General features: G+C 45.8%; 1 protein-coding gene across 1 annotated transcript in view; it reads right to left on the reverse strand.

The window, feature by feature from the left end:
- The window catches only part of itga1 (integrin, alpha 1), a 48,446-nt gene extending 27,483 nt beyond the window's left edge, over positions 1-20,963 (reverse strand). The window contains exon 1 of the mRNA XM_080017321.1: positions 20,699-20,963. Coding sequence (XP_079873447.1) covers positions 20,699-20,747 — 49 coding nt within the window. The 5' untranslated portion in view covers positions 20,748-20,963. The remainder of the gene's footprint in view (positions 1-20,698) is intronic.
- Positions 20,964-22,296: the final 1,333 nt, after the last annotated feature.

Genomic DNA, 22,296 nt, shown 5'->3' on the forward strand with positions numbered 1-22,296 from the left:
GCACATTTACATAATACAGTATCCTAGGAATTTGTTCTGGACAGGTAAAAAAAGCTTAGCATTCGGGGGAAAAAGGAGAATAAATATAATAACAAAAATGACATTGAACAAAAAGTGAAATAAAAATTTAAATAATTTAATTTAATTTAATTTAAATATAATTAAAACTGTAAAATATATACAAATTGCCCAAAAATACAAAAAGTAGAAGGTAGAAAATTGTCCGATATACAGTTTAAAAATATGTCTGACTAAATGATTTCTGCCAATTTAAAAAGTCTCCAATATTTCTATGCATTTATTTTGCCAATCAATTATCTATTTGATAGATTTATTTGATTTTATTGATTCATTTATTTATTTACTCATATATTAATTAAAATGATTTGTCAATTTATTCTGTAAGTCATCAGGAACACAACACAGCACAAATGTCAGAAATTATGAAGTTATTTCAAGTTCAAAATAAGAGTAATTTTTCCTGTTGTATCCAGACACCCAACCACCCACGCTGCATACTGTACACACACACACACAAACACACACACACACACACACACACACACACACACACACACACACACACACACACACACACACACACACATTATTCATTTGCACACATAGATTCGAACCCTGGCATACTAGCAGTCATTCTGGAAGCCATCAGAGGAATTTCAGACATCAATGTGAAGGGGTTTGCTCAGCCAGAGGAGCTGACCTGCGGGACAATGCTGTATTATCTGCACTCGGCCCTGCTCTGTTTCTGTCTGTAACTCACACAAACTCCAAAAATATCTATCTATGTCTCATTGTGCCCATGTGACAACGACGCTCTTTATATCTACTGTGCGATGGAATTCCTCTGCAGTCATTTATTCAGCTATGGGACTTCTCAGACTGTGGAAATCAGTACGCAGACCCTGAGGAGCAGAAATGTAAATGTGAAAATGACAATTAATATGAATCTGTTTGTTCTTACATGTTAAAGATGTGTGGATAAAACCTTCCGCCGATTATAAGTGTGTGTGTGTGTGTGTGTGTGTGTGTGGTCGTGTGTGTGTGTGTGTGTGTGTGTGTGTGTGTGTGTGCGGTCTCTTGTTCGTGTAAACATAATCTGTACAAAACAAGCCAGATAAAGAGATACTGTGTGTGTGCATGGGTTTGTGCAGGCGTGCATGTGTGTGTATGTGTTTAGGAAGGCATACACACATTTCTTGTTTTACTTATCCCTGTCACATCACTATCCCGTTACCCACTAAAAATGTCAGCAAAATGTTGACAATGTTGACCCCTCGCTCATTTGGCTCCATCTCTCCGTTGCTGTGCTTAAACGTTGGTAATGGAAGACTCACAAACGATGTGTTCGAAGTGAACAAATCTTTTAAATCACTCAGGTGTGACTCAAGAGTGCAAGAGAGTGGGCGACAGGGTGAATCATCAATTCACAAACTGAGAAAAAATAAAAAATCATATTGCATCCAACTGATTTACTCTTTTCATTCCACCGAATTAAAAAGACTGACCGAATGAAATGATACTTGTAAGAAATCCATTCTCTGTTCAGAGCCCAACCGTCTCCTCTGACTGTCGTTCATCACCAACTGAGCCAAACGAACCGAGAGTCAGAAAACCAAACGACTCTTTTTACTGAGTGACTCGTCAAGAAGCGAATCTCAAAAAAGGAGTCTCACCTTTCATCACTACTGATAGTTGTCACTACAGAGTGAAACTTGTTCTGATGGCCACAGAGCTGCCACTCTGGCCGGAAGGGATTCGTTGGATGGATTAGTGCAGCCTTGCAATTTTGATCTTGCAACACAAAAGCAAATTTCCATAATACATTTTGAAAGTAGAATTTAAAAGATTTTCGCGACAGCCTGGCCAGCACAGTGGTTGAAAAAACACTGAGCTATTCTCCTTTAGCGTCTGCAGCCTTGAAGTAAAATATAAGCCTGAGACGCTCAGGACGTCAGAGACAATAAAAATGAATATTTGGAGAGAAGGAGGGATAAAGATAATAAAGATTAAGAGTGCAAAGTCATAGATTGGAGTCCCTTCCTTGATTCCCCTGCTCGTGGCCTCCATCTCTCAGAGAACTTCCATTTCCTCTGCCTATTAACCTGATTATACAGATCCTCTCCAGTGTTCACACACACGCGCACGCACACGCACACGCACACGCACACACACACACACACACACACACACACACAGACACACACACACCCCTCGCTCATTTGGCTGATTCTAGACGGCTCTGGGCCAAACAGGGCTTTTTTTTTTATTTTTTTTTTTTTAATTTTCACAGACAGACAGAACTGAATTCAAGTTCACAGACGGGCCGACCCCAGTCCTAAACAACCCACATTCTCTCCCAGCCGGAAAACCTCTCTATGGAATCTCAGTTTTCTCACTTTCTTCAATTTATTTTCCCCATCTCAGTTTGTATTCTCAATTTTCCCATACTGTGCCTCCACGTCCCCAAATCAATACAAGTGAATAAGCAATGTACTGTCTGTTTGAGTGAACCCAAGAGCAAAACCAATAATTGGGGAAACCATTAATTTCGTTTCGTGCTCATGGCATTGCCCTCATGATCCTTCAAGGCAATGGCATATGCGGCACTTCATCATCGTCTCTGGCTCTAACTATTGCACATAGCGTAGTGAGCCAAGAGACCGGGCTGTTGAAATAAAGAGAACAGCGCTCTAATTAGGACAAGCTGTTTGGGCTGCTCTCCTATGTCAAATCAACTGCTGTCATTGTATATAACTTGCAGTGTAAAATACGACAAGGACTAGAAAAGGATATTTATATCTGATTGCCAAAGTCAAAACAGGAATTCGTCTACGTTATTTTGTCCTGTTGATCATAAACACTGTCTAAAAAAACGCGTCTGTGCCGGCTCAACATCCATCTGTTGATGCTCGAGCAGTCCGCGAGCCAAAAATAAAACTCTGACTACCTTTTTCTTAATTCCGAAAATAGCACCGTACGTGTGAAACATCGAACCAAATATCAAAACAGGGATCCGCCTTAGACACTTAGCCCGAGTAAAACGATTCCAAATAAGCAACTGGTTGCTCTGCGCGCGGCGTCACACTGGCCACACAGTACAGCCAGCAGCAGAGTCAGCACCTGGGGGCTTTCAAAGAGCCAAAAAACACACACACACACACACACACACACACACACACACACACACGGCCACCAGCACCTGCTTATCTTTGAAACCCAAAACCAGATTCAAGCGAGGCTTTACACCCGTGCGCAGCCGAGCTGTTAAACACCGCGGCGCGCCCCTTCCCTTTTACAAGCCCCAATCATAAAGGTGATCCGGGATACACAGTCGAGGCAACCGTTATCCCTTAAATTGACGGTGTGCGGGATCTGAATATGGTCGAAACAAGTCGACCAGATGACGCTGTCGTTGTCCAAAGCTCCTTCTCACCGAGCACTTTGGTAATGAAATCGATCCCATCCCCTTCTCCTGCGTACACTGTTGGCAGGGAACTTTCTGGCAGTACTTGGAACAACCTGACTCCATTAAATCCCCCGTCGTGTTTTGGGCCCAAACTATGACTCCGCTATCTGCAACTGGATGATTGTTATTGTGTCTGGCGTGCGGTAAGCGAATTATGAAACAAATGACGTAGAGCCGTGACTTTGCTTCGAACATATTTGGGCCCGAACCTCATAATGCTCTTAACTTTGCCCTTCAGCTACGACGCCCGGGGGGCGGAGGAAGAGCCAGTCAGAGCGGTCACTGTGCATTAGGTTAAAACAACACAGCGTCATTACAGAATATACTCCCCCTCTCTCTCTCTGTGCAATTCAATCTGCCTTCTCGGTCCCATCCATCCATTCATTAATCCCTTCCTCTATACTTCCTCCGGCCCCTCTGTCACCCATCGACTTACTACGATATTCATCCATTCATCTCCCTGCCCTACCTGCCTCCTCTCTCCCCATCGCCCAATTGGTTGCTCCTACGCGCCTACGTGTGTATTTTCATTCATTCATGGACTGAGGATGTCGGGGTCCGCGGCGTCGGGGTGTCGGGTTCCGCCGTCGAGGAGTTCCAGATGTGTCCTCCGGAGTGCCGCTTTTTTATTGGACCCCCGAAAACACGCCGGCGTACAAGACAAGAACCCACGCAATGACATCATCCCTCCCTAGCTGTCCAAGCTTTTATCCCTGAGAAACCTCCTTCCCCTAAAATTGAGAGGGTGGACACTCTGCTAATCATATTGCTCCAACATACAAACACACGCAGGAGGACACGCACACACACACACACACACACACACACACACACACACACACACACACACACACACACACACACACACACACACACATGCACACACGCACACACGCATGCACACACACACCCGCACACACACACTTATCTGCTGATCACACAGTTTTAGGACCAGAGCTAACCAAGATTGCACAGCTGCGATGTCGAGGGGGGCCTTCTGGGATGGATCACACACCTCCGGGGAGCCAAGAAACGCACACACCCTTTTCCTTCCTTACCTACGAGCGCCTGGGGCCTGTAATTATCCGTGTAAACACTACAGTCGTAAGCTGGAGAGTGATCCGCAAACTGCAAACTGTGAGTAACACAACATCGGCGACCTCGCACACGACTCTAAAAACATGCTCACATAACGAGGGTGGCAGAAAAAAATGGAATGGAAATAAATGTTAGGTTCTGTTTTTTAATAGGTGGGAGAATACAATGGTTAGAAATCTATGTTGATTTAACCAAGCAGGGTTGCTTTGCATTTCAAAGCCTGAATGCAACACGCAGGATGTAAAATAAAGGGAAGGAAATACAGCAAGTCAATGATAGAATTAGCCTTCTCACATTGGGAGGCCGTGATTCATCTTTACAAAAGAAAAACTTTTAAAAGATGTTACTTTGCTGGAAAAAAAACTGTGCTGCTCAGTTGGTTTGTCAATTCATGACAAATATATTCACTGTAAGTTTCTTTGGACAAAAGTGTCTGCGACATGATGATACAACGTAATGTAACGTGATGCTTTGGCAAGCAGCTCAAACCCAGTGACCGGTAATGATCATTTATAATGCCCTCACATCTCATTTCCTCATTTTAAGATGCCGAGTGAACGAGCAGATAGCAAGTTGTCTCTCCCACAGAGTTGTTTTGGAGAGAGATCAAAAACAACTTCAGAACATCCACTCTCAGGTCTTTTCTCACATACAGAAAAAAGAAGTCCCCTTCCTATTGGCGCCGCTCGCCTCCTGAGACGATTTCCAGCTCCCTTCACTTCCCCAAAGCTCTGAGCAGAAGCGGATATTCTTCAGATATGGACATATTATCCTTTCTGCTTTGGAAACAAGCTGGAGGATCAGGCCTGCGCATCGTCGCGTGACAAGTAGAGTCGTCGGCACGAGCGCATTTTACAGGACGGCCACTTAGGTCTCCACGCATGAAGATAAGGAGAATTTGATTTCACTTGACCGCCACTTAGATCTCCGTAGAGAAGGATAAACAGTGAACAAGAACACAACGCTCGTCGATGATGCGTCGTCTTTCGACCCACGAACACATTCTCTGTGTTTGGTCTAACCACCGTTAAAAGAACATTTTGTCGATGGACAGCATTACGTATTTGGTGTCAAGTCGACAAACCTCAGTGAAAAGTCACAGCATATGTCGATGTTCACATTTACTGCATCCACTGCAGTCGCATTTCATATGGTTTAACTGAAGTGAGAAGAATCTTTATTTGTCACACGACACACCACACTAAACACATGCACACACACACACACATGCACATGCTTTGGATGGTACCCGGTGAAATGAGGCCTCTGCATTTAACCCATCCTGGCTTGTCCTTCCTCCAGCCAGGAGCAGTGGGCAGCATTCGTTGACGCGCCCGGGAACCTGGTGACGAGTGTCCATCGCTGGTCAGACAATGATGTGTGCATGTTTTTGGTGGGGGTCCTTACTGACGTTAGGTGGAGGAAACCCCATGTGAGCACGGGGAGAACATGCAAACTCCACACAGAAAGGCTCCTATTTGGGAGATAACCCGTCCAGAGCACGGTGCCAAGAGCGCCACAGGCGGGAATCGAATACAGGACCTTCTTGCTGTGAGGCAGCAGTGCAACTGTATTTGACCCATCAGCAGCCAGGAGCAGTGGGCAGCATTTGATGATGCGCCCGGGGACCTGGTTCCATATGTCCATCGCTGGTCAGACGAGGGTGTTGTGCATGTTTTTGGTGGGGGTCCTTACTGTTGTTAGATGGAGGAAACCCCATGTGAGCACATGCCAACTCCACACAGAAAGGCCCCTAATTGGGGGATAACCCACCCGCCCTAGGCAGGAATAGAACCCAGGACCTTCTTGCTGTGAGGCAGCAGTGCATGATTGTATGATTAGATGTAAGTCCGGGCATTCTTCTATGAATACAGTAGTCATTTAAAATGCTGATAGGGATCCAAAACTCAACCACTACTATACAGACACACACACACACACACACACACACACACACACACACACACACACACACACACACACACACATATATATATATATATATATATATATATATATATATATATATATACATACATACATACATATACAGTATATACACATATATATACACACACACATTTACATATATATATATATATATATATATATATATATATATATATATATATATATATATATATATATATATATATATATATACATACATACATACATATACAGTATATACACATATATATACACACACACATTTACATATATATATATATATATATATATATATATATATACTCAAAGGCAAAGCGAGCTGCCTGACTTTTTCAGTTCACCAGCCTCTCGGGAAGCCTTTGTTTGAAAGGAGTGCTGCTGTTAGGGAGTGGACCTGGAGGTTAACGTGAACGAGATGGCTGGGTCCGCCACCGTAGCATCAGCGCTGCCTGCGCAACGCCAGGGGTGATTGATGGGGTCTGGGAACAGGAGGTGAGGGGGGGCCAGGGTGGGTTCGGATCAGGCCTGGTGCGCAGATGCAGCATTTCTTTGAGTAGAAAGATGGTAGATCCACCCACACACACACACACACACACACACACACACACACACACACACACACACACACACACACACACACACACACACACACACACAAAGACTTTGTAGGCAGCAACGACCTGGACGTTTCTTCTAGTTAGAGTGTAAAGGGTCTGGCATATGATTACAATATACATTTCCTGGACAGACCTTAACATCATTTAGTAAAAACAGAAACTGCTCTAATACAAACTGAAAGTACCCACTGCAAAATAAACATTTTCGACCAATCAGATTTAAGTTGATGGATTTTTTTTTTCCTCCCCTGCTGCCCTGCAGTTCGCCTCTGCCCTGCCCCGCCATTCCCCTGTTGTTGTGTTTGAACAGGCGATAGTGCTATCTTTTCACTCACACAAAAGTCCCCCTCTTTCTCCCCGTCACCTCGCTAATAGCTCCTGATGCCCCAAATATACCCCCCTGCGTCCTTCCTCTCTGGCCCCCGAGGCTTCACAACAACCGCGGAGTACCGGAGGTCACGGGGGCCAGAGAACACGTCCGAACATCGGGGAACATACTGCCGGTTCAGCTGAATGAGTCCGATTAAACTAGACTGGAATGAACCCCTACACCAGTGTCGTCGTCAAGAAAGACCGTGCAAGGTGCGACCGAGTCAAGGTCACCGGACGCCGAGTTGACTTATCAAAGTCCAAGTTAAGTCCAACGGATTAAGATGCAAAGTCCTTCTCAAGAGCAAAGAGTTTGCTTGGACGACCCCAGAGCAGTTCTGAACGGTAAGTTTATCAGATCGGAATCGGAATCTCATTTACCAACTGTAGCCCCTACTCTAATTACGATATTAGCGAATTGGACAACCCTCTCGTCAGTCTTGTGCGTGATGCCTAAGCGAGGCGAACGAAGACCGAGTCCGAGTCGATACGCCGTTTGTTCAAGACACCTTTACAATGACAACCGGCGCCATTCATTTCTGACGGAGTGTTGAAGAGCTCAACTCGAGTGTCCCCCTGAGGTGGGGCGGGATGTGCTGGGTTCTTAAAGTTGGAGCGCTTCAACTGTGGCAACAATTAAACCCCGGGTCCCAAGGGGTTAAACGGTTGAAACAGCGAAGAAAAAGGTGATGACAAGCAGTTAAGTGTGAAACACATGCAAACTGTATGTGTGTGTGTGTGTGTGTGTGTGTGTGTGTGTGTGTGTGTGTGTGTGTGTGTGTGTAAGTGTGTGTCTGTGTGTCTACCTGTCTGTCCCGACCGCTAGGACTGGGATCATGAGGTCAGAAGCGCATGTGGCCCCTCCATGTAATGCCACACCGATACAAAGAGCGGTGTTAACCCGCACCAGGCTGCAAGGTTTTTTAGGAGCGACAGGTTCTTCTCCCCCAGATGCATTCCATTACATGGCAACCACAAGCATTGCCCGTCGCGGGAAGTTTAGGGTTTTCACAAAACGAGTTTCAAGCTGAACTGGCATAATCGTTTTTCTTAAATCAAGCAGTCGCCAAACAATGACGAGTAAATGAGGAATATTAAACAGCCCCAAAGGATCGTGATTTATTTCATAATTTGGTATGCTGATGATATTTAAAATATTCATGTATGTGTTGTTTATATATCGTGCCGTTTCGCAGACACAGATTGGGCCTAATTTTTTGATAGCAAATCACACTTTTAATCTGGAAAAACTGAAACAGCCTTTCTCAGTCATGGTTTGAGATAGTGTCAGACTTGCTCTAGTCTTGGTTTACGAAAATCTGATTTTCCAGAAGGAAGATTAGCGCTGATCTAGGTCTTCAATTAAGCCTGCCCAGAGGCAGGTTCATCTTTGGATGAATGGGGCCTCCAGGTCGACCTTGAAAAAAGAGAAGATGGATGATCCATGGATGATCCGGACCAAGACCGGCACCAAGACCAGACAGAAAGAGCTGGTCAGTCCTTATTGACCTCAGTCTAGGCCTTCCTAGTCGAGAACTAACTCATCTTAAATAAAGCAACGTCTCAGAAAGGCATAATTATTTCACTTCCGGATTAATTTGAGTCTGATTATTTTAAACCTGATTTAGATTTAACCCCATGTGCAAAACCGGTCATTAAAGTTATGCATCCAGAGTAATATATTAAGTGGAAGCGGTAAGTCCATCCATCAAATACAGCAGATTCTGGCCAGTAGCGATGACATTCCGGGTCCAGAGGAAATAGCCAATGAGTGCGTCCCACCGGTGCAAGGGTTTTAATCCCCTCCGGCCTTGTTCCCTCACACGTGTCCTCGATTAGTGTTTCCTTCCATAAGGAAGGAGCAGTAACACTGCTTTGCATATATTAACCCCTATACACCACCTATTAGAGAGGCACCTTGCTCCGTGAGAAACACCCCCTGAAAAGAGAGAGACACTCTCTGCGTGTCAATGCATGGATCAAATAGAAGATCAATTCAAATTTTTTTTTTTACATATTTAGTAGACTCGATTTGATTAACTCTGAATGATATATCGCTGCTGAAATTCTAAACATTTTGGAGAGTAAATGCTGCTCTGTGGTGGAACGTGTATTTTAGATCATATTTAGATCATATATAGTTCATATAACATACTTGTAGTTTAGGATTGCATTGCACTAAATTTCACTTTATCATTTCTATGATCCTGAGATAAATTTCAAGGATTGGGCCAATAAAAATACTTTTTTCAAAAAACAACAGAACATTAATGTATGTGAAATGATCGCGGGGAACACCTTCAGCCGCTCCAAACTGAGCACACAGGAAGTGGCTTTCTATCTGTCTAGCAAGTTGTATTGTTGCATTGTTGTTCAACTTAAACCACATTTAAATCCGGTATTACAGTATATTGCATTTATTCTTGACTTTTAATTCAGCTGATTGTTTTTATTGATATTATTATTATTGATATATCACATAGATTGATATATAACAATTATATGTAATATTATTGATTATTTCTAGTGATTTCTTTTTTCCATTTCGCCCAAATTTCCTCCTCAGGAAATTGTTTACACTTTTGTTTGGGTGAAATGGCGAAACTCCTTTTTTCATTCAACTGATTAAGACTATAATTGAATACATCCCAAAGAGACAATTAATAGAATTAAATAGAACCTTTCAGAGAAGATTGGCGGAAATGCAATGAAACAAGGATACAATCAGCGACGAAGTCACGAGACTCTGAAGACTTTTATGTCGGGCCGACCATTTCACATGGAAATGTGAGTGCACTGGAAAACCCATATTTTGTGTTTGTTTGGTGCTCTCTGGGACAGGCTTGTGCACCTGGGGGTCGCGCATTGGTGTTGCTCTCCGGGTTTCCCCGTGGTCTTTTGTGGCTGGGGTGCATTGTCTTTCTTGATGTCGTGGGGTGTATGCCTGCGGGACTCGTGGGCGGCTGCGTGGAGGTGCTACAGAGTATGATACACCATACGCCACAACTAAACGGGACAAGTCCCGTGTATTCACTGGCACACACACACACACACACACACACACACACACACACACACACACACACACACACACACGCACACACACACACACACAGTGTATAGCATGTTTAAACAATAAGGGGGCTGTTATAATGAAAAATAAGTGAGGGCTGGGGCAAATTGTTCTCACCTCCCCAAAATGTTCTCACAAAAGCTGCATCGTCCTCACAAGTATAGGAATACAAGCACATGTACACACACACTTTATAGCATGTTTTAACAACAAGGAGGCTGTTATAATGAAAAAGAAGTGAGGACCGGGCAAAATGTCCTCATGTCCCCAAAAAGTCCTCACAGAAGCTGGTCCTCAGAAGTATAGGAAAACATGCACATGCGCACACACACAAACACACATTAGGCGTTTTTGCACCCCAGGAACTATTTCATAGTTCTAAGAACTTTTGGAGGAACCGTCCCTCTTTGTCCAAAGAGGGGGGCGGGGATTGTTGGTGGTCTGGTATAATTAAAAAAATAAAAAGCTGTGCTCTTGTCATCGCACAGGCCGTCCCCGGGACGGAGTTCTTGCAGCAGTTCTTGATGATTTATGAAGAGTGGCTTTGCCGGTTGAGAATTTCAACTCCGCTCGCACCTTAACGCCGTCTTGGATGCAGTGGCCTCCAAATAGCCTGTGTTGACAAATAATCTCTTGAACTTGAACTTGAACTTGAACTTGTAAGCCACAGCACGCCGACAGCGCGGGGAAAAATGAATAGAATAAATAAAAAAAGGAAAACACACATTTTGATTATGATTTGATATGATGATAATTATAGCCTCAACCACATGCAAGTACACTTAGGTAGTTGTGATACAGCCTGAACTTTGTGGGTGGCATATTAGTCATGTCAGGCGCAGTGGCGCCCTCAGAAAGTTTTCATCGTGTGGCCAGATGGAACTACAGAAAAAAAAATTGTGGGCGGGGGGGGGTTCATATCTGGCATGTCAGATCGCGGTTGGCGGTGAACAAGCAACACCTATAATGTGGTTTTGAACTACAGAGAACCAGGAAGGGGGTGGGAGCTTGTGCAAGAGTGTGCGGGGCTGCAAGACTCCCTACGCGGTCCCACGACAGTCCGACCATTAGTAGTCCACCTGTAGTAGTTGGAAATGGCAAACCGGCCCTGTACCAGCGGATCAGCTGTCCTCATTAATTCACCGGCGTTTCTCCCGCCTTCTTGTGTTGATGAACCTCGACCGACCACCGAGCCGATCTGGGGCGCCAACGGGGTCGTGTGAGCGTGAGGTCAAACCGCAGAAAACGCCGCCACATGCCAGATCCAGCGCTCTTTCCCCGAAAACGCCCCCTATCAAATCACTTTACAAATCACTTTGCGAGATCACTTTTAAAAACAAATGATGAAAAAGTTATTCCCTGGGTTATTCTATTTTTTAGGATCGGAGGAAAAAATAATTACGAAATAGAGTTCGGGTCATCAGATAAGAAAAACGTGTGACAGCAATTGTATTAATAATAGTAACTCGACGGTATTTCGTACGTATCAAAATTACTTGGATTCCTGACGGTACATTCGAGCGTATTTACGTTAAAGTTTCCAATTTTCACTTCCACCTTCATGTTTGCACGTGAATTCAGAAAGAAAGACGAGCGGCTTTTGCAGCGTTTCGCAGAGATGATCACGTGTCCTGATGGAAAACTAATTTTCTGATTCAACTTGTTGCTCCGTTTTGGGGGGGCATCTACAGTTGAGTCAGAACCTGTTTCTTTCTTTCTGAATAACTGCTGATGTTTCACTTCCCCAAGCTTGGAGCCACGCTGTGTGTTTGAGCTGCACTCTGTGCAGACGGCTTCCGTGCGTCAGGGGCTGTGTTTCCTGCCACACTTTCTCTTCATGTTGCTGCTATGTGTATGTAACGTGGCCCCCGGACAAAGAATTGTTTATTTCCTGCACAGCGCAGGTGTAGAAAGACCGTCTTGGCGCGGCGCTTGTTTGTAGGTTAGGTTTTCTCAAACGAAACATTCGACGTTCCCGAAGGGAAAAATCTTTTCTCAGTTGTAAGGTTATTGTTCAAAAAAGGCATGAAAATAAATGTGGGGCGCAGTCTTCAAAAAGACTATACTACGAATTACAATTTTAGAGTGTAACTCGTGATCTGTGACCGATTACACCGCTGTGGCAGCCTCCCCGACTCCGGTTAGACAAAAAATAAATAAAATAAAAAAATCGGACAAAACATGAATGTTTTCATTTCATGAAGGGCGGGGAGACGGGAAGCCAAGCGCTGGTCTCCAAGAGTCAGGAAAAACACTAAACTCAAATGGTGATTGTACGTCCATTGTTGACAGCTTGTCCACACGATGGCATCTACACTCGACACAACGTGGTCACCATCACCCATCACGTACTGCACCGTAACGGTCATCATGCGGGAACTCCTCCGTAGAATTTTTTCAGGCTTCGATTACGTACTTGCAGACATTAACTGTTATATACTGAACTTCGAAACACACTATATTGTACTGTATTGTGCTTCGCCACGTTGTTAAAGAACATTTTATATGGCGTTTTATACGGCGTTTGCTGACATGCACCGGACGAAACGACAGCGCTGCAAAAACTGCAATACAAAAACAACTGTATTGGTCAACGTTCTTCAAGACACAAGGTGCCTTGACCAATGTAGGTATAACTAAGTAGTGATACGCTAAAACAAGGAATACAATTTTATTTTTATTTTTTTTTAGAGACTTGTGGCATCTGTGGTTTTATATGTAATCGATGATATCACATCCCCATTTCCAGCAACAATTACTGTACGAACCCTGGTGAAACACACCTAAATAAAGAATGGCGCGGTTATCTGCGTACGGAATATAAACCCGGGTCCACTCCTCCGCAGTCCGTTAGGCAGCGAGACAGTGACACGCTGTGCTGGTGAGGTGACGAGAGCCAACACCAGACCAACATAAGACAGCGAGCGATGGACAAGCGGCGGGTCCGACTCGCTCGCTGCGCTTTGAGGCTGACACGCAGGACGGAAACTTGCGTCCCCCATCCCCCCACCGGCCACATCAGATAGGGAGCTAAACTACCGCTCTGAACGACCACAGAAAGAAACCTGCCCCAGATAACGTCATCTCCCAACGTGCGGAGCTTTCAGCCGAGGGTAAAACAGTGGAACTTCAATAATGAATTAAAACGCTTGTCGGCATTGAGGCTATTCGATTTTGGGGAGCGATGCTTCCCACGGCCAGAATGAATTTCAAATCGGAAAGAACAATGTTTTGGTTATTGTTATACCTCATTCAGTCATCGGCTTCCTTATATTTATATGGGGGGGCAGTAGTCCAGGAGGGAGAGCGGGTCCTCTAGCAAGGGGAAGGTTGCCGGTTTTAATCCTCGGCTCCCCCTGGTAGAGTGATGATGTGTCGTTGAGCAAGACACTTAACACCCTAACTGCTCCCCAGGCGCCACTCTATGGCATCCCAGATATGCCGGCTACTAGGATGGATAAATGCAATTGTGGGACTGATAAGGGTACATAAAATAAAAAAAATATTTGATCAAAAAAGGAGAATCTACAGGCTCAACAACATCATGGAACGGTGGGGGACGTGAACATGTAAATGTACAGTAACATCAATGGATCTGTTGTCAAAGTCACAGTATCATGTTTGCACCACATGAACATCATCCTTACTGCCCAGCCCTGGACTGTGATTTGTCTGAATATTCTGTGTACACGACCGAACAAATCAATAAGAACGACGCACTGGTCTACACTATATAATACCGTTATAAACTGTGATCATTTTTACAGTCGGACCTCTGACCCCAGCAGCTGCCTCCTCTCTGTTTCTGAGGCTGTAACTGGACTTTATTTTTAAACTGTTATTACCATAATTGACTCGGTGAAATGACTGTCGGTCTCCTGGCGCTCCAGTCTAGTTTCACACTGGGGGGAAATAGGCAGATATTACTGCGCCAAACAGACCTCCGACGTCAGTCCTGCCAACACAAAACAGGAGAGTCGGTCGGTGGTGGAATGTCTTTTGACGTTTTCCAAAAAAGGAGGGAGTGCAGGGAGATGCAATTCAGGGTTGAAAGCCTGATGAAAGATCAGACACATCTGCCCAGGGGATGCTTTCTGAATTTACGGGGAGGAGTGCCTGTGTTTACAGTGCCTGTGTGCGTACGTGTGAGTGTGTGTGTGTGTGTGTGTGTCTGTGTGTGTGTGCGTGTGCTTCTATTCCTATACTTGTGAGGACCAGCTTTTGTGAGAACTTTTTGGGGACGTGAGGACATTTAGCCTGGTCCTCACTTCTTTTTCATTTGAACAGCCTCCTTATTCTTCAAACATGCTATACACTGTGTGCGTTTGTTTGTCTGTTTGTTTGTTTGTTTGTTTGTGCATAAGCTTGTATTCCCACAATATACTTGTGAGGACCAGCTTAAGCGAGGAGTTTTTGGGGCGGTGAGGACATTTTGTCCCGTCCTCGCTTCTTTTTCCATTTTAACAGCCTCTTTATTCTTCAAACATGCTTTATACTATACTGTGTGTGTGTTTGTGTGCGTGTGCATGTGCTTGTATTTGTATACTTGTGGGGACCAGCTTTTGTGAGGAATATTTGGGACATGAGGACATTCTCCCCGGTCCTCACTTCTTTTTCATTATAACAGCCGCCCTATTCTTCAAACTTGCTATACATTAGGCATTTTTTTTACTCCCTGAGGGGAAGTAGTAACTGGGGAGGTCACCCTGAGAACTAAATACCTTCAAGGGCTTTTTGTCTGGTTGCATTCGCACGATAGTAGGAACGCTGAAGTGACGTCAGCCAATGGGGTTTCAGCATGACTTCCGTGTTCCGTGTTGTATTTACTCCTTTTACCTTCGTAAGGCTCGCATCGGGACACTGCATGGCGATTTATTTTTTTCATTAAACTAACAACAGAAAATTTAATAAATGAAGTAAAACGAAAGCAAAAACGCCTAATGTGTGTTTGAGTGTGTGTGCATGTGCATGTATTCATATACTTGTGAGGACCAGTTTTTGTGAGGGCTTTTTGGGGACGTAAGGATATGTTTCCCGGTCCTCACTTCTTTTTCATTATAACAGCCTCCTTGTTGTTAAAACATGCTATAAACTGTGTATGTGAATGTGCTTGTATTCCTATAATTGTGAGGACCATGCAGCTTTTGTGAGAACATTTTGAGGAGGTGAGGACAATTTGCCCCAGCCCTCACTTGTTTTTTATTATAACAGCCTCCTTATTGTTTAAACATGCTATCCACTGGGTGTGTGTTTGTTTGTGTGCATGTGCTTGTATTCATATACTTGTGAGGACCATGCAGCTTTTGTCAGGACTTTTTGGGGACTTGAAGACTATTTGCCCTGTGTGTGTGTGTGTGTGTGTGCGTGTGCTTGTAATCCGTACAGTATACCTCTGAGGACTTTTTGGGGACAAGAGGACATTTTTCCCAGTTTTCACATATTTTTGATTATAACAGCTTCCTCATTCTTCAAACATGCTATACACTGTGTGTGTGTGTGTGTGTGTGTGTGTGTGTGTGTGTGTGTGTGTGTGTGTGTGTGTGTGCGTGTAGAGCAGACAGAAAAACAACTCTTGATAGAAGACAGAGCTCTCTAGCTCAGTGAGGTCAAAATAGGCTGTAAAAAGACAAATGAAGCGTCATAGGGTTTCACGCTACATATTTAATCGTGCATATACTGCGGTTTCAGACCAACGACGGGCCAATAACATGCCCAGCGAAAACAACTGCACCCACTTGGCACCGAAAAAACACATGTGCAGGTCTCTGGCGCTGCGCTGCCACCGTATCAAATTAACGCCGATTACTGTTTTATTTGGGCTGAGCTCATCAGAGCGAGGGGTAATAAAGGGCACGGAATAAATACATAAAATGAGGATTAGGCGAAGTGATCTTTCGGAGCGCATAAATCCGGCCCCCAGCGCCCCCGCAACACACACACACACTTACTTACACAGACACACACACGCACACACACACACACATACACACACACACACACACACACACACACACACACACACACACACACACAAACTTAAAGCCTTCAAACAGTGAGTGAACTGAGCATCTAATCTGGTCATCTGGCACAGAGTACCCTTTGTTTATCATCTGGTGGGGAGAAGAATTCCTTCCCTGACCAGTGTTGTGAGAAATTTCAGGGGGGGGGAAACGATTAAAGACCGAAGTACCATTAAAGGAAACTCTCCCGTTCAGCCAAAGAATGCCGGGAACTATTTGTGATTGTTTGGTTTTTGGAGTTATCCCCTCCGACCCTAGTTTTTTGGGCTGTAATTGTTCCAAACAGAACCTACAGTGTGCGGCATGGCGGCGGAGCGCTAAGGAATCTCCTCACAACGTACCCGACGACCGTTAATTCCCTTTGTTGCGCAATACGACGCGTTACGCTGCAGGAATTAGGACTCGATTCGCCCGAGGTTCTGTGTGTGTCATTCCCGGCGCCGCGTCGAAATCGGGTCTGATTGTTTGGGTGTTTGAGGGACGGCGGCGCCGACAGAGACGACCGTGGAGGGGGGCGGCGAGGGAGCGTCGCGTGTCGGCGTCCGCGGCGTTCTCCGCAGCAGGTTTAGTCGCCGGCGTCCCACCGTACGCTGATCACAACCAGATGCCGCCGACTCTGCCGAGCGCTAAACCAAAACCACCTGTACCTCCATCTCCGCTAGGAATTTACACAGCTTAACTGCCGCCACTCCAATAACCACATGCGGGCCTCGGAGGCAGGCAGCCCCGACGGCACAACATCGGAATCTCCTCGGTACGCTCCCAACCAAAACAGCCTTGTAACCCGAGTCTCGGTCACAGATATGGATACGTGCGCCCGTGAAGCCCACGGCGTCCAAAAAAAAAAAAAATGTCGCGTTAAGCCGTGTTTCCGCGCTTGAAATTGAATCGGAAGTCTCATTGTCCGCCGCGGAAAAATCCTCACCTTTTTGGCCGCCTGCTTTGTTTTTTCGACGGCCCATCGGAGTTAACCGGCGAAGTGAGTTAACAGGGCTAGCTGGCGAACTAAGAGCGGCTGGTGAAGAGAGTCTAACACCTTATATCCCCAAAAGAAAGATTTTGCAGCGTAAACAAAGGCCAACACGGTCAAGACAGCGGTGCTTCACCACTCAACGGTACGACACCACTCAAAACCCCTTCGGGTTTTGAGTGGTGTCGTACCTCCTCACTGGACATGGTGGCTTACAGTATGAAGCCTGCTTCCCCGTTGCTTCATTCTCAGTGATTCCCCGTGCTTTTTGTTACTCCTCAGCCACCGTACGTGGACGTTAAATCATTTTTTTTGGAAGAGAGCGGCGAGGGCGGAAGTTGGACTTTGTCTGCATCAATCATCATTTTCTGGAACATCATTTTCCCTCGTGGTGCTTTAGCGCAGTGTTTCTCAAATACTCTCCCCCCCGCCTAGTGGTACGTTGGGGTACAGCAGGGGGCAATCCGAAAATGAAAACAATGTGTTAAAAAATACTGGTTTTATATAAATGTTAAAAAAAAAAACTTGCAACGCACATATAATACATCATTTATATTATTTTTCTATTTTCTTTCTCCCAAAGCCAGTGAAGGGGGTAAAAAAGGAGGGTACACTACCAAAACAAGTTTAAGAACCACTGTTCAAATGGGAATGGCATTTAGACAAACTATGGGAATGAAATACGACAGATTGAGCAATTTAAACCCGGTCGTCCTCTTTTCTAAACAAACTTGCTGAAGGGGGATGAACGAGCCCAAGATCTACGGTGTGGTGCATGACTTGCTGCAGGGTGCAGGGTTCCCAGTGTTGCCCTGCACCTTCTGTTTGGGAGAGGGAGGGGCGTCATCCAGAACACTTAATTCATTCCACGTCTCAATTTTCTCCGTTTTTCATGCTTCAAGGAAGAATTTATTGTAATTCTTCCTCGCGCACACACACACACACACACGCACACACGCACACACACGCACACACACACACAAACACACACACACACACGCACGCACACACACACTCCAGGCTGTGGATGGGTGTGATCTGCTGCTAATGGCTGCTGTGTTTTGGGGTTAATTGCTGATAAGGAACAGAACAGGCAACGCTGCTCTGAGTGGAACACACACACAGACGGATAAATACACACACACACAGACGGATAAACACACACACACACACACACACACACACACACACACACACACACACACACACACACACACACACACACACACACACACACACACACACACACACACACACACACACACACACACACACACACACATTCAGGCTGCAACCGTAACCCAATTCTCTAACGACGGTCACAAGCCGGCATCACATGTGAGCAGAGGAATCTGAAGATGGCAGAGAGATGTGAACTTCAGACCGGCTTCTCTCTCTCTCATGCTCCCCCCCCCCCCCCCCCCTCTCTCCTTGTCCCTCTCTCTCCCTCTCTCTCTCATGCCCCCCCCCTCTCGCTCATCCTCTACCACCAGGGGTTGATTGATTCTGTCGCTTATATTTGCACAACTTGGGCATGAAGTTCACACGTCGCTTCTGCTCAACCTCAGAGCCGGCCGGGGGAACCTGGGTAACGTCAACATGCGTATCCAGTCGAAAATCATTACACCACAGGTGAAAAGTGCGACGGGGGAAATGGGCGCGACCTATAAGTACCTATTCTGGAAATGTAACTATTTTGCGATTGAGCGTTGTACAAACAAGACTACTGCGACAAAATACCTGACACCGACGTCTCTAGCGACCTGTCAGGTCCGTCAGGGTCATCGCTTGGCGGTTTGCAGTGATACAGCTAAATGTGATTGTGCACTTCATGGGTGGGAGGTTGTGTGACAAATAAACCGCACCAATCCAAAGGTAACTTCACCTAAAAGCAGCGAAAGACACCGTTCGCACCGAACCTGTCGTGTTAGTCAACTTCTATCATCACGGTGCACATGCATGTGCACCGTGCACATGCATGTGCACCGAGGCCTTTCGGTGTGGAGTCAATAAACAGAAAGTACCGTTGGAATTTGTGTTATTTCTTACTGAATTTGCATCGGGACATTTCATGACAGCGTAGGGCAAAATGCCTACAGGTAAGCTGTAGTTTTTATGTCGATATGATTTGGATTCTTTCCATTTTGGCAATCCACAAAGTTTGGTCGCGGCCTTGGCTCGGGTCGGCAGGTGTCATCTGAATCAGCCGAACCACACAACTCCTCCTTGTTGGAAATCTACTGGATAGATTCTAAATATCTGGGCACTAGAGGCACTCGACTTTCAGCAAACCCATGACACACGCACCACGCACGGGGCCATCCCTATGGCTTGTGGGCACGAGTGTTCAGGCTTCACTTCCCCATGGCGGGACATTGCCCAACGTCAATTTAACCCCGATGTCTTGCTCACTATGTCGCACGAACTGACACCACCGCTTATTTCCATGGAAACGGTGACATCGAAAGGACTCGATGGAGTCGGTGCTCGAGTCAGGTTCCGCAGAAAATCCTCGCGTTGTAATGGTCGGCAAGGTAAAGTGTCCGTGGTGCTGAAATGGCTCCGATTCCAATGTCAACGGGAAGCACTGAATCACTGGCATTTCTACAGTGTTTGGTCACCGTGCCAGGCGTGTAAGAATGAAACAAATGAAAATCAACAGTAGTTTTTAAGATAAGATAAGATAAGATCAACCTTTATTAGTCCCACACCGGGGAAATTTACAACAAATTTACATTTTTTTACTGCCTGCATGAACCCTGGCAGGTGGTGGTAAACTCATTCATTATAATAATAATAATAATAATAATAATAATAATAATAATAATAATAATAATAATAATAATAATAATAATAATAATAATAATAAAACAACAACAACAATGAACTAAAACAAGTGCCGTGGGATTAATCTATGATCAGAAGATGGAAGAATGCAAGAGATGAGACGCACTTTTGCCGAAGGTTTTTAATAGCCATGGAGAGCAAAACTAATGGATGCACTCCAACATGAATTATGCAGAGCAACCATCCTCCGGGCGGTCGAGCCCTGCCAGTCACATGCGCTCACTGCCGCTCCGATCCGGCGCGTAAATCGCGATGGTTTTCACCTACCGAGCGTTGTTGCCGCTGTCCAAACGAAACGTCCGCTTATCCGGACCATCTTCCCACCCAGCGGCGGCGGCGGCGGAGGAAATCTGCGGCGGAGGAAAGCTGCGGCGGAGCGCTCTCTTTCCCTGGCGACGCACGGCAGCGGTTCCCCTCGGACCGAAAACTCTCAACACCCGCTGCGCTGCGGATGGGTTCAGGGCATTCCCTCGGCCGCGGCACGGAGCTCTGGGGCGGTGGAGACGCGGGGCGCGGTCGGTCTGGGATGTGCTCGCAGCCTCCCCCGTCCCAGCAGAAGAGCAAGACAGAAGGAGGGGAAGGAGTTATGAGGAGCTGGCCAACGTGCGGGGAGTACCAGGGGCGGGACGGTTCGGGAGAGGGGGGTGGGTGGAGGGGAGGCTTGGTCTCCGCCAGCCCCATGGGAAAATATGACCGGTTGAAAAAGAGCAGTGTAGTGTAGGGATGCCTGGAAACTCTGTGCCACTGTCAGACCCACAGACCCACCGCAATTACAGCTCTAATTAGGCTACTTGTTGGCTCAGATAATAACCACCAAAATAGCCATTCAATTTTATTAAAAAAACACACACACACAAAAACATTTCCCTTACAGGCCCGGGGAAACAAAGTAATCTGATGGAGCTTGAGCCCATAAATAATCATTCAGGGTTAGTTTTTTCCTCACAAAGCCCTTGTGATTTCAGCCTAATGCCGTCTTCCACAAGCTGTGATCCCTCCATGCCTGCTGGACCTTTACCTGGACGTCGGAGGTTCCAGGAGAAACTGTGCTGCTTCGCCGTCACATTTGTGAAGATTTCGATGTTTTTTGCAAAGTCCCAGAAGTCCAGTTCCTATCCAGCGCGCACCTCATTCATCTCCATGCAACCGCCGAATAATAATGATGACAAGTGACGTGGTGAGAAATGCCGCCGTCTTTAATTCCTCCTCAATTCTCAAAAGCAAAAGGGCTTCATTTCGGAGAGCCTCGTTCAGGGTTTGGTGCAATGGCTCTCTCACGCACCGGCACACGCAAAAAGGAAAACAGGATGTGGATGCATACAAATACATGCAGTGAGGGGAAGACATAGATGAGTACACATCTGTAAGTACTGTGCTGTGTATAAATTTCACAGAGAGGCGGCTGCATGCAGGCTGGATGCTCTGGGGCCCCTATCGCTCGGGATCTCAGGAACTCCCTGTGAATAGGCCAGTTTACAGCGGCTCTTCCTGTGTCCATCCCTGAAGATATCTCTGGCCGGGGCGCAGGAAGACTCGATTAGTTCTGATGCCGGCTGCTTTCGTCACTCCGTTATAACGTCCTCCGCCCTCTTCCTCTTCCTAAGCGTCTCGCTCGCAGGCCTCCCTCTCTCGCTGGGCCGCCCCCTTACGGTGGGGTCACGCCGCTGGCGACGTGGGGCCCCTGTGCCCCCAGGGCGTTTGCGGGCGTGGCGGCTCAAACTGACTGGCTGTTCTGTGCGGGCGCCAAACATTTCAAACCTTTTTCTCCCTTTCCGTGTTCAGCCGTACTTAGCAAATTAAATCACCTCTCGGAAAAAATCACAGAAAGAATCTCTCGGAAAAAATCACAGAAAGAATCTTACCAT

Source organism: Zeus faber (genome assembly GCF_960531495.2).
Source record: "Zeus faber genome assembly, chromosome: 17".
NCBI lineage: Eukaryota > Metazoa > Chordata > Actinopteri > Zeiformes > Zeidae > Zeus > Zeus faber.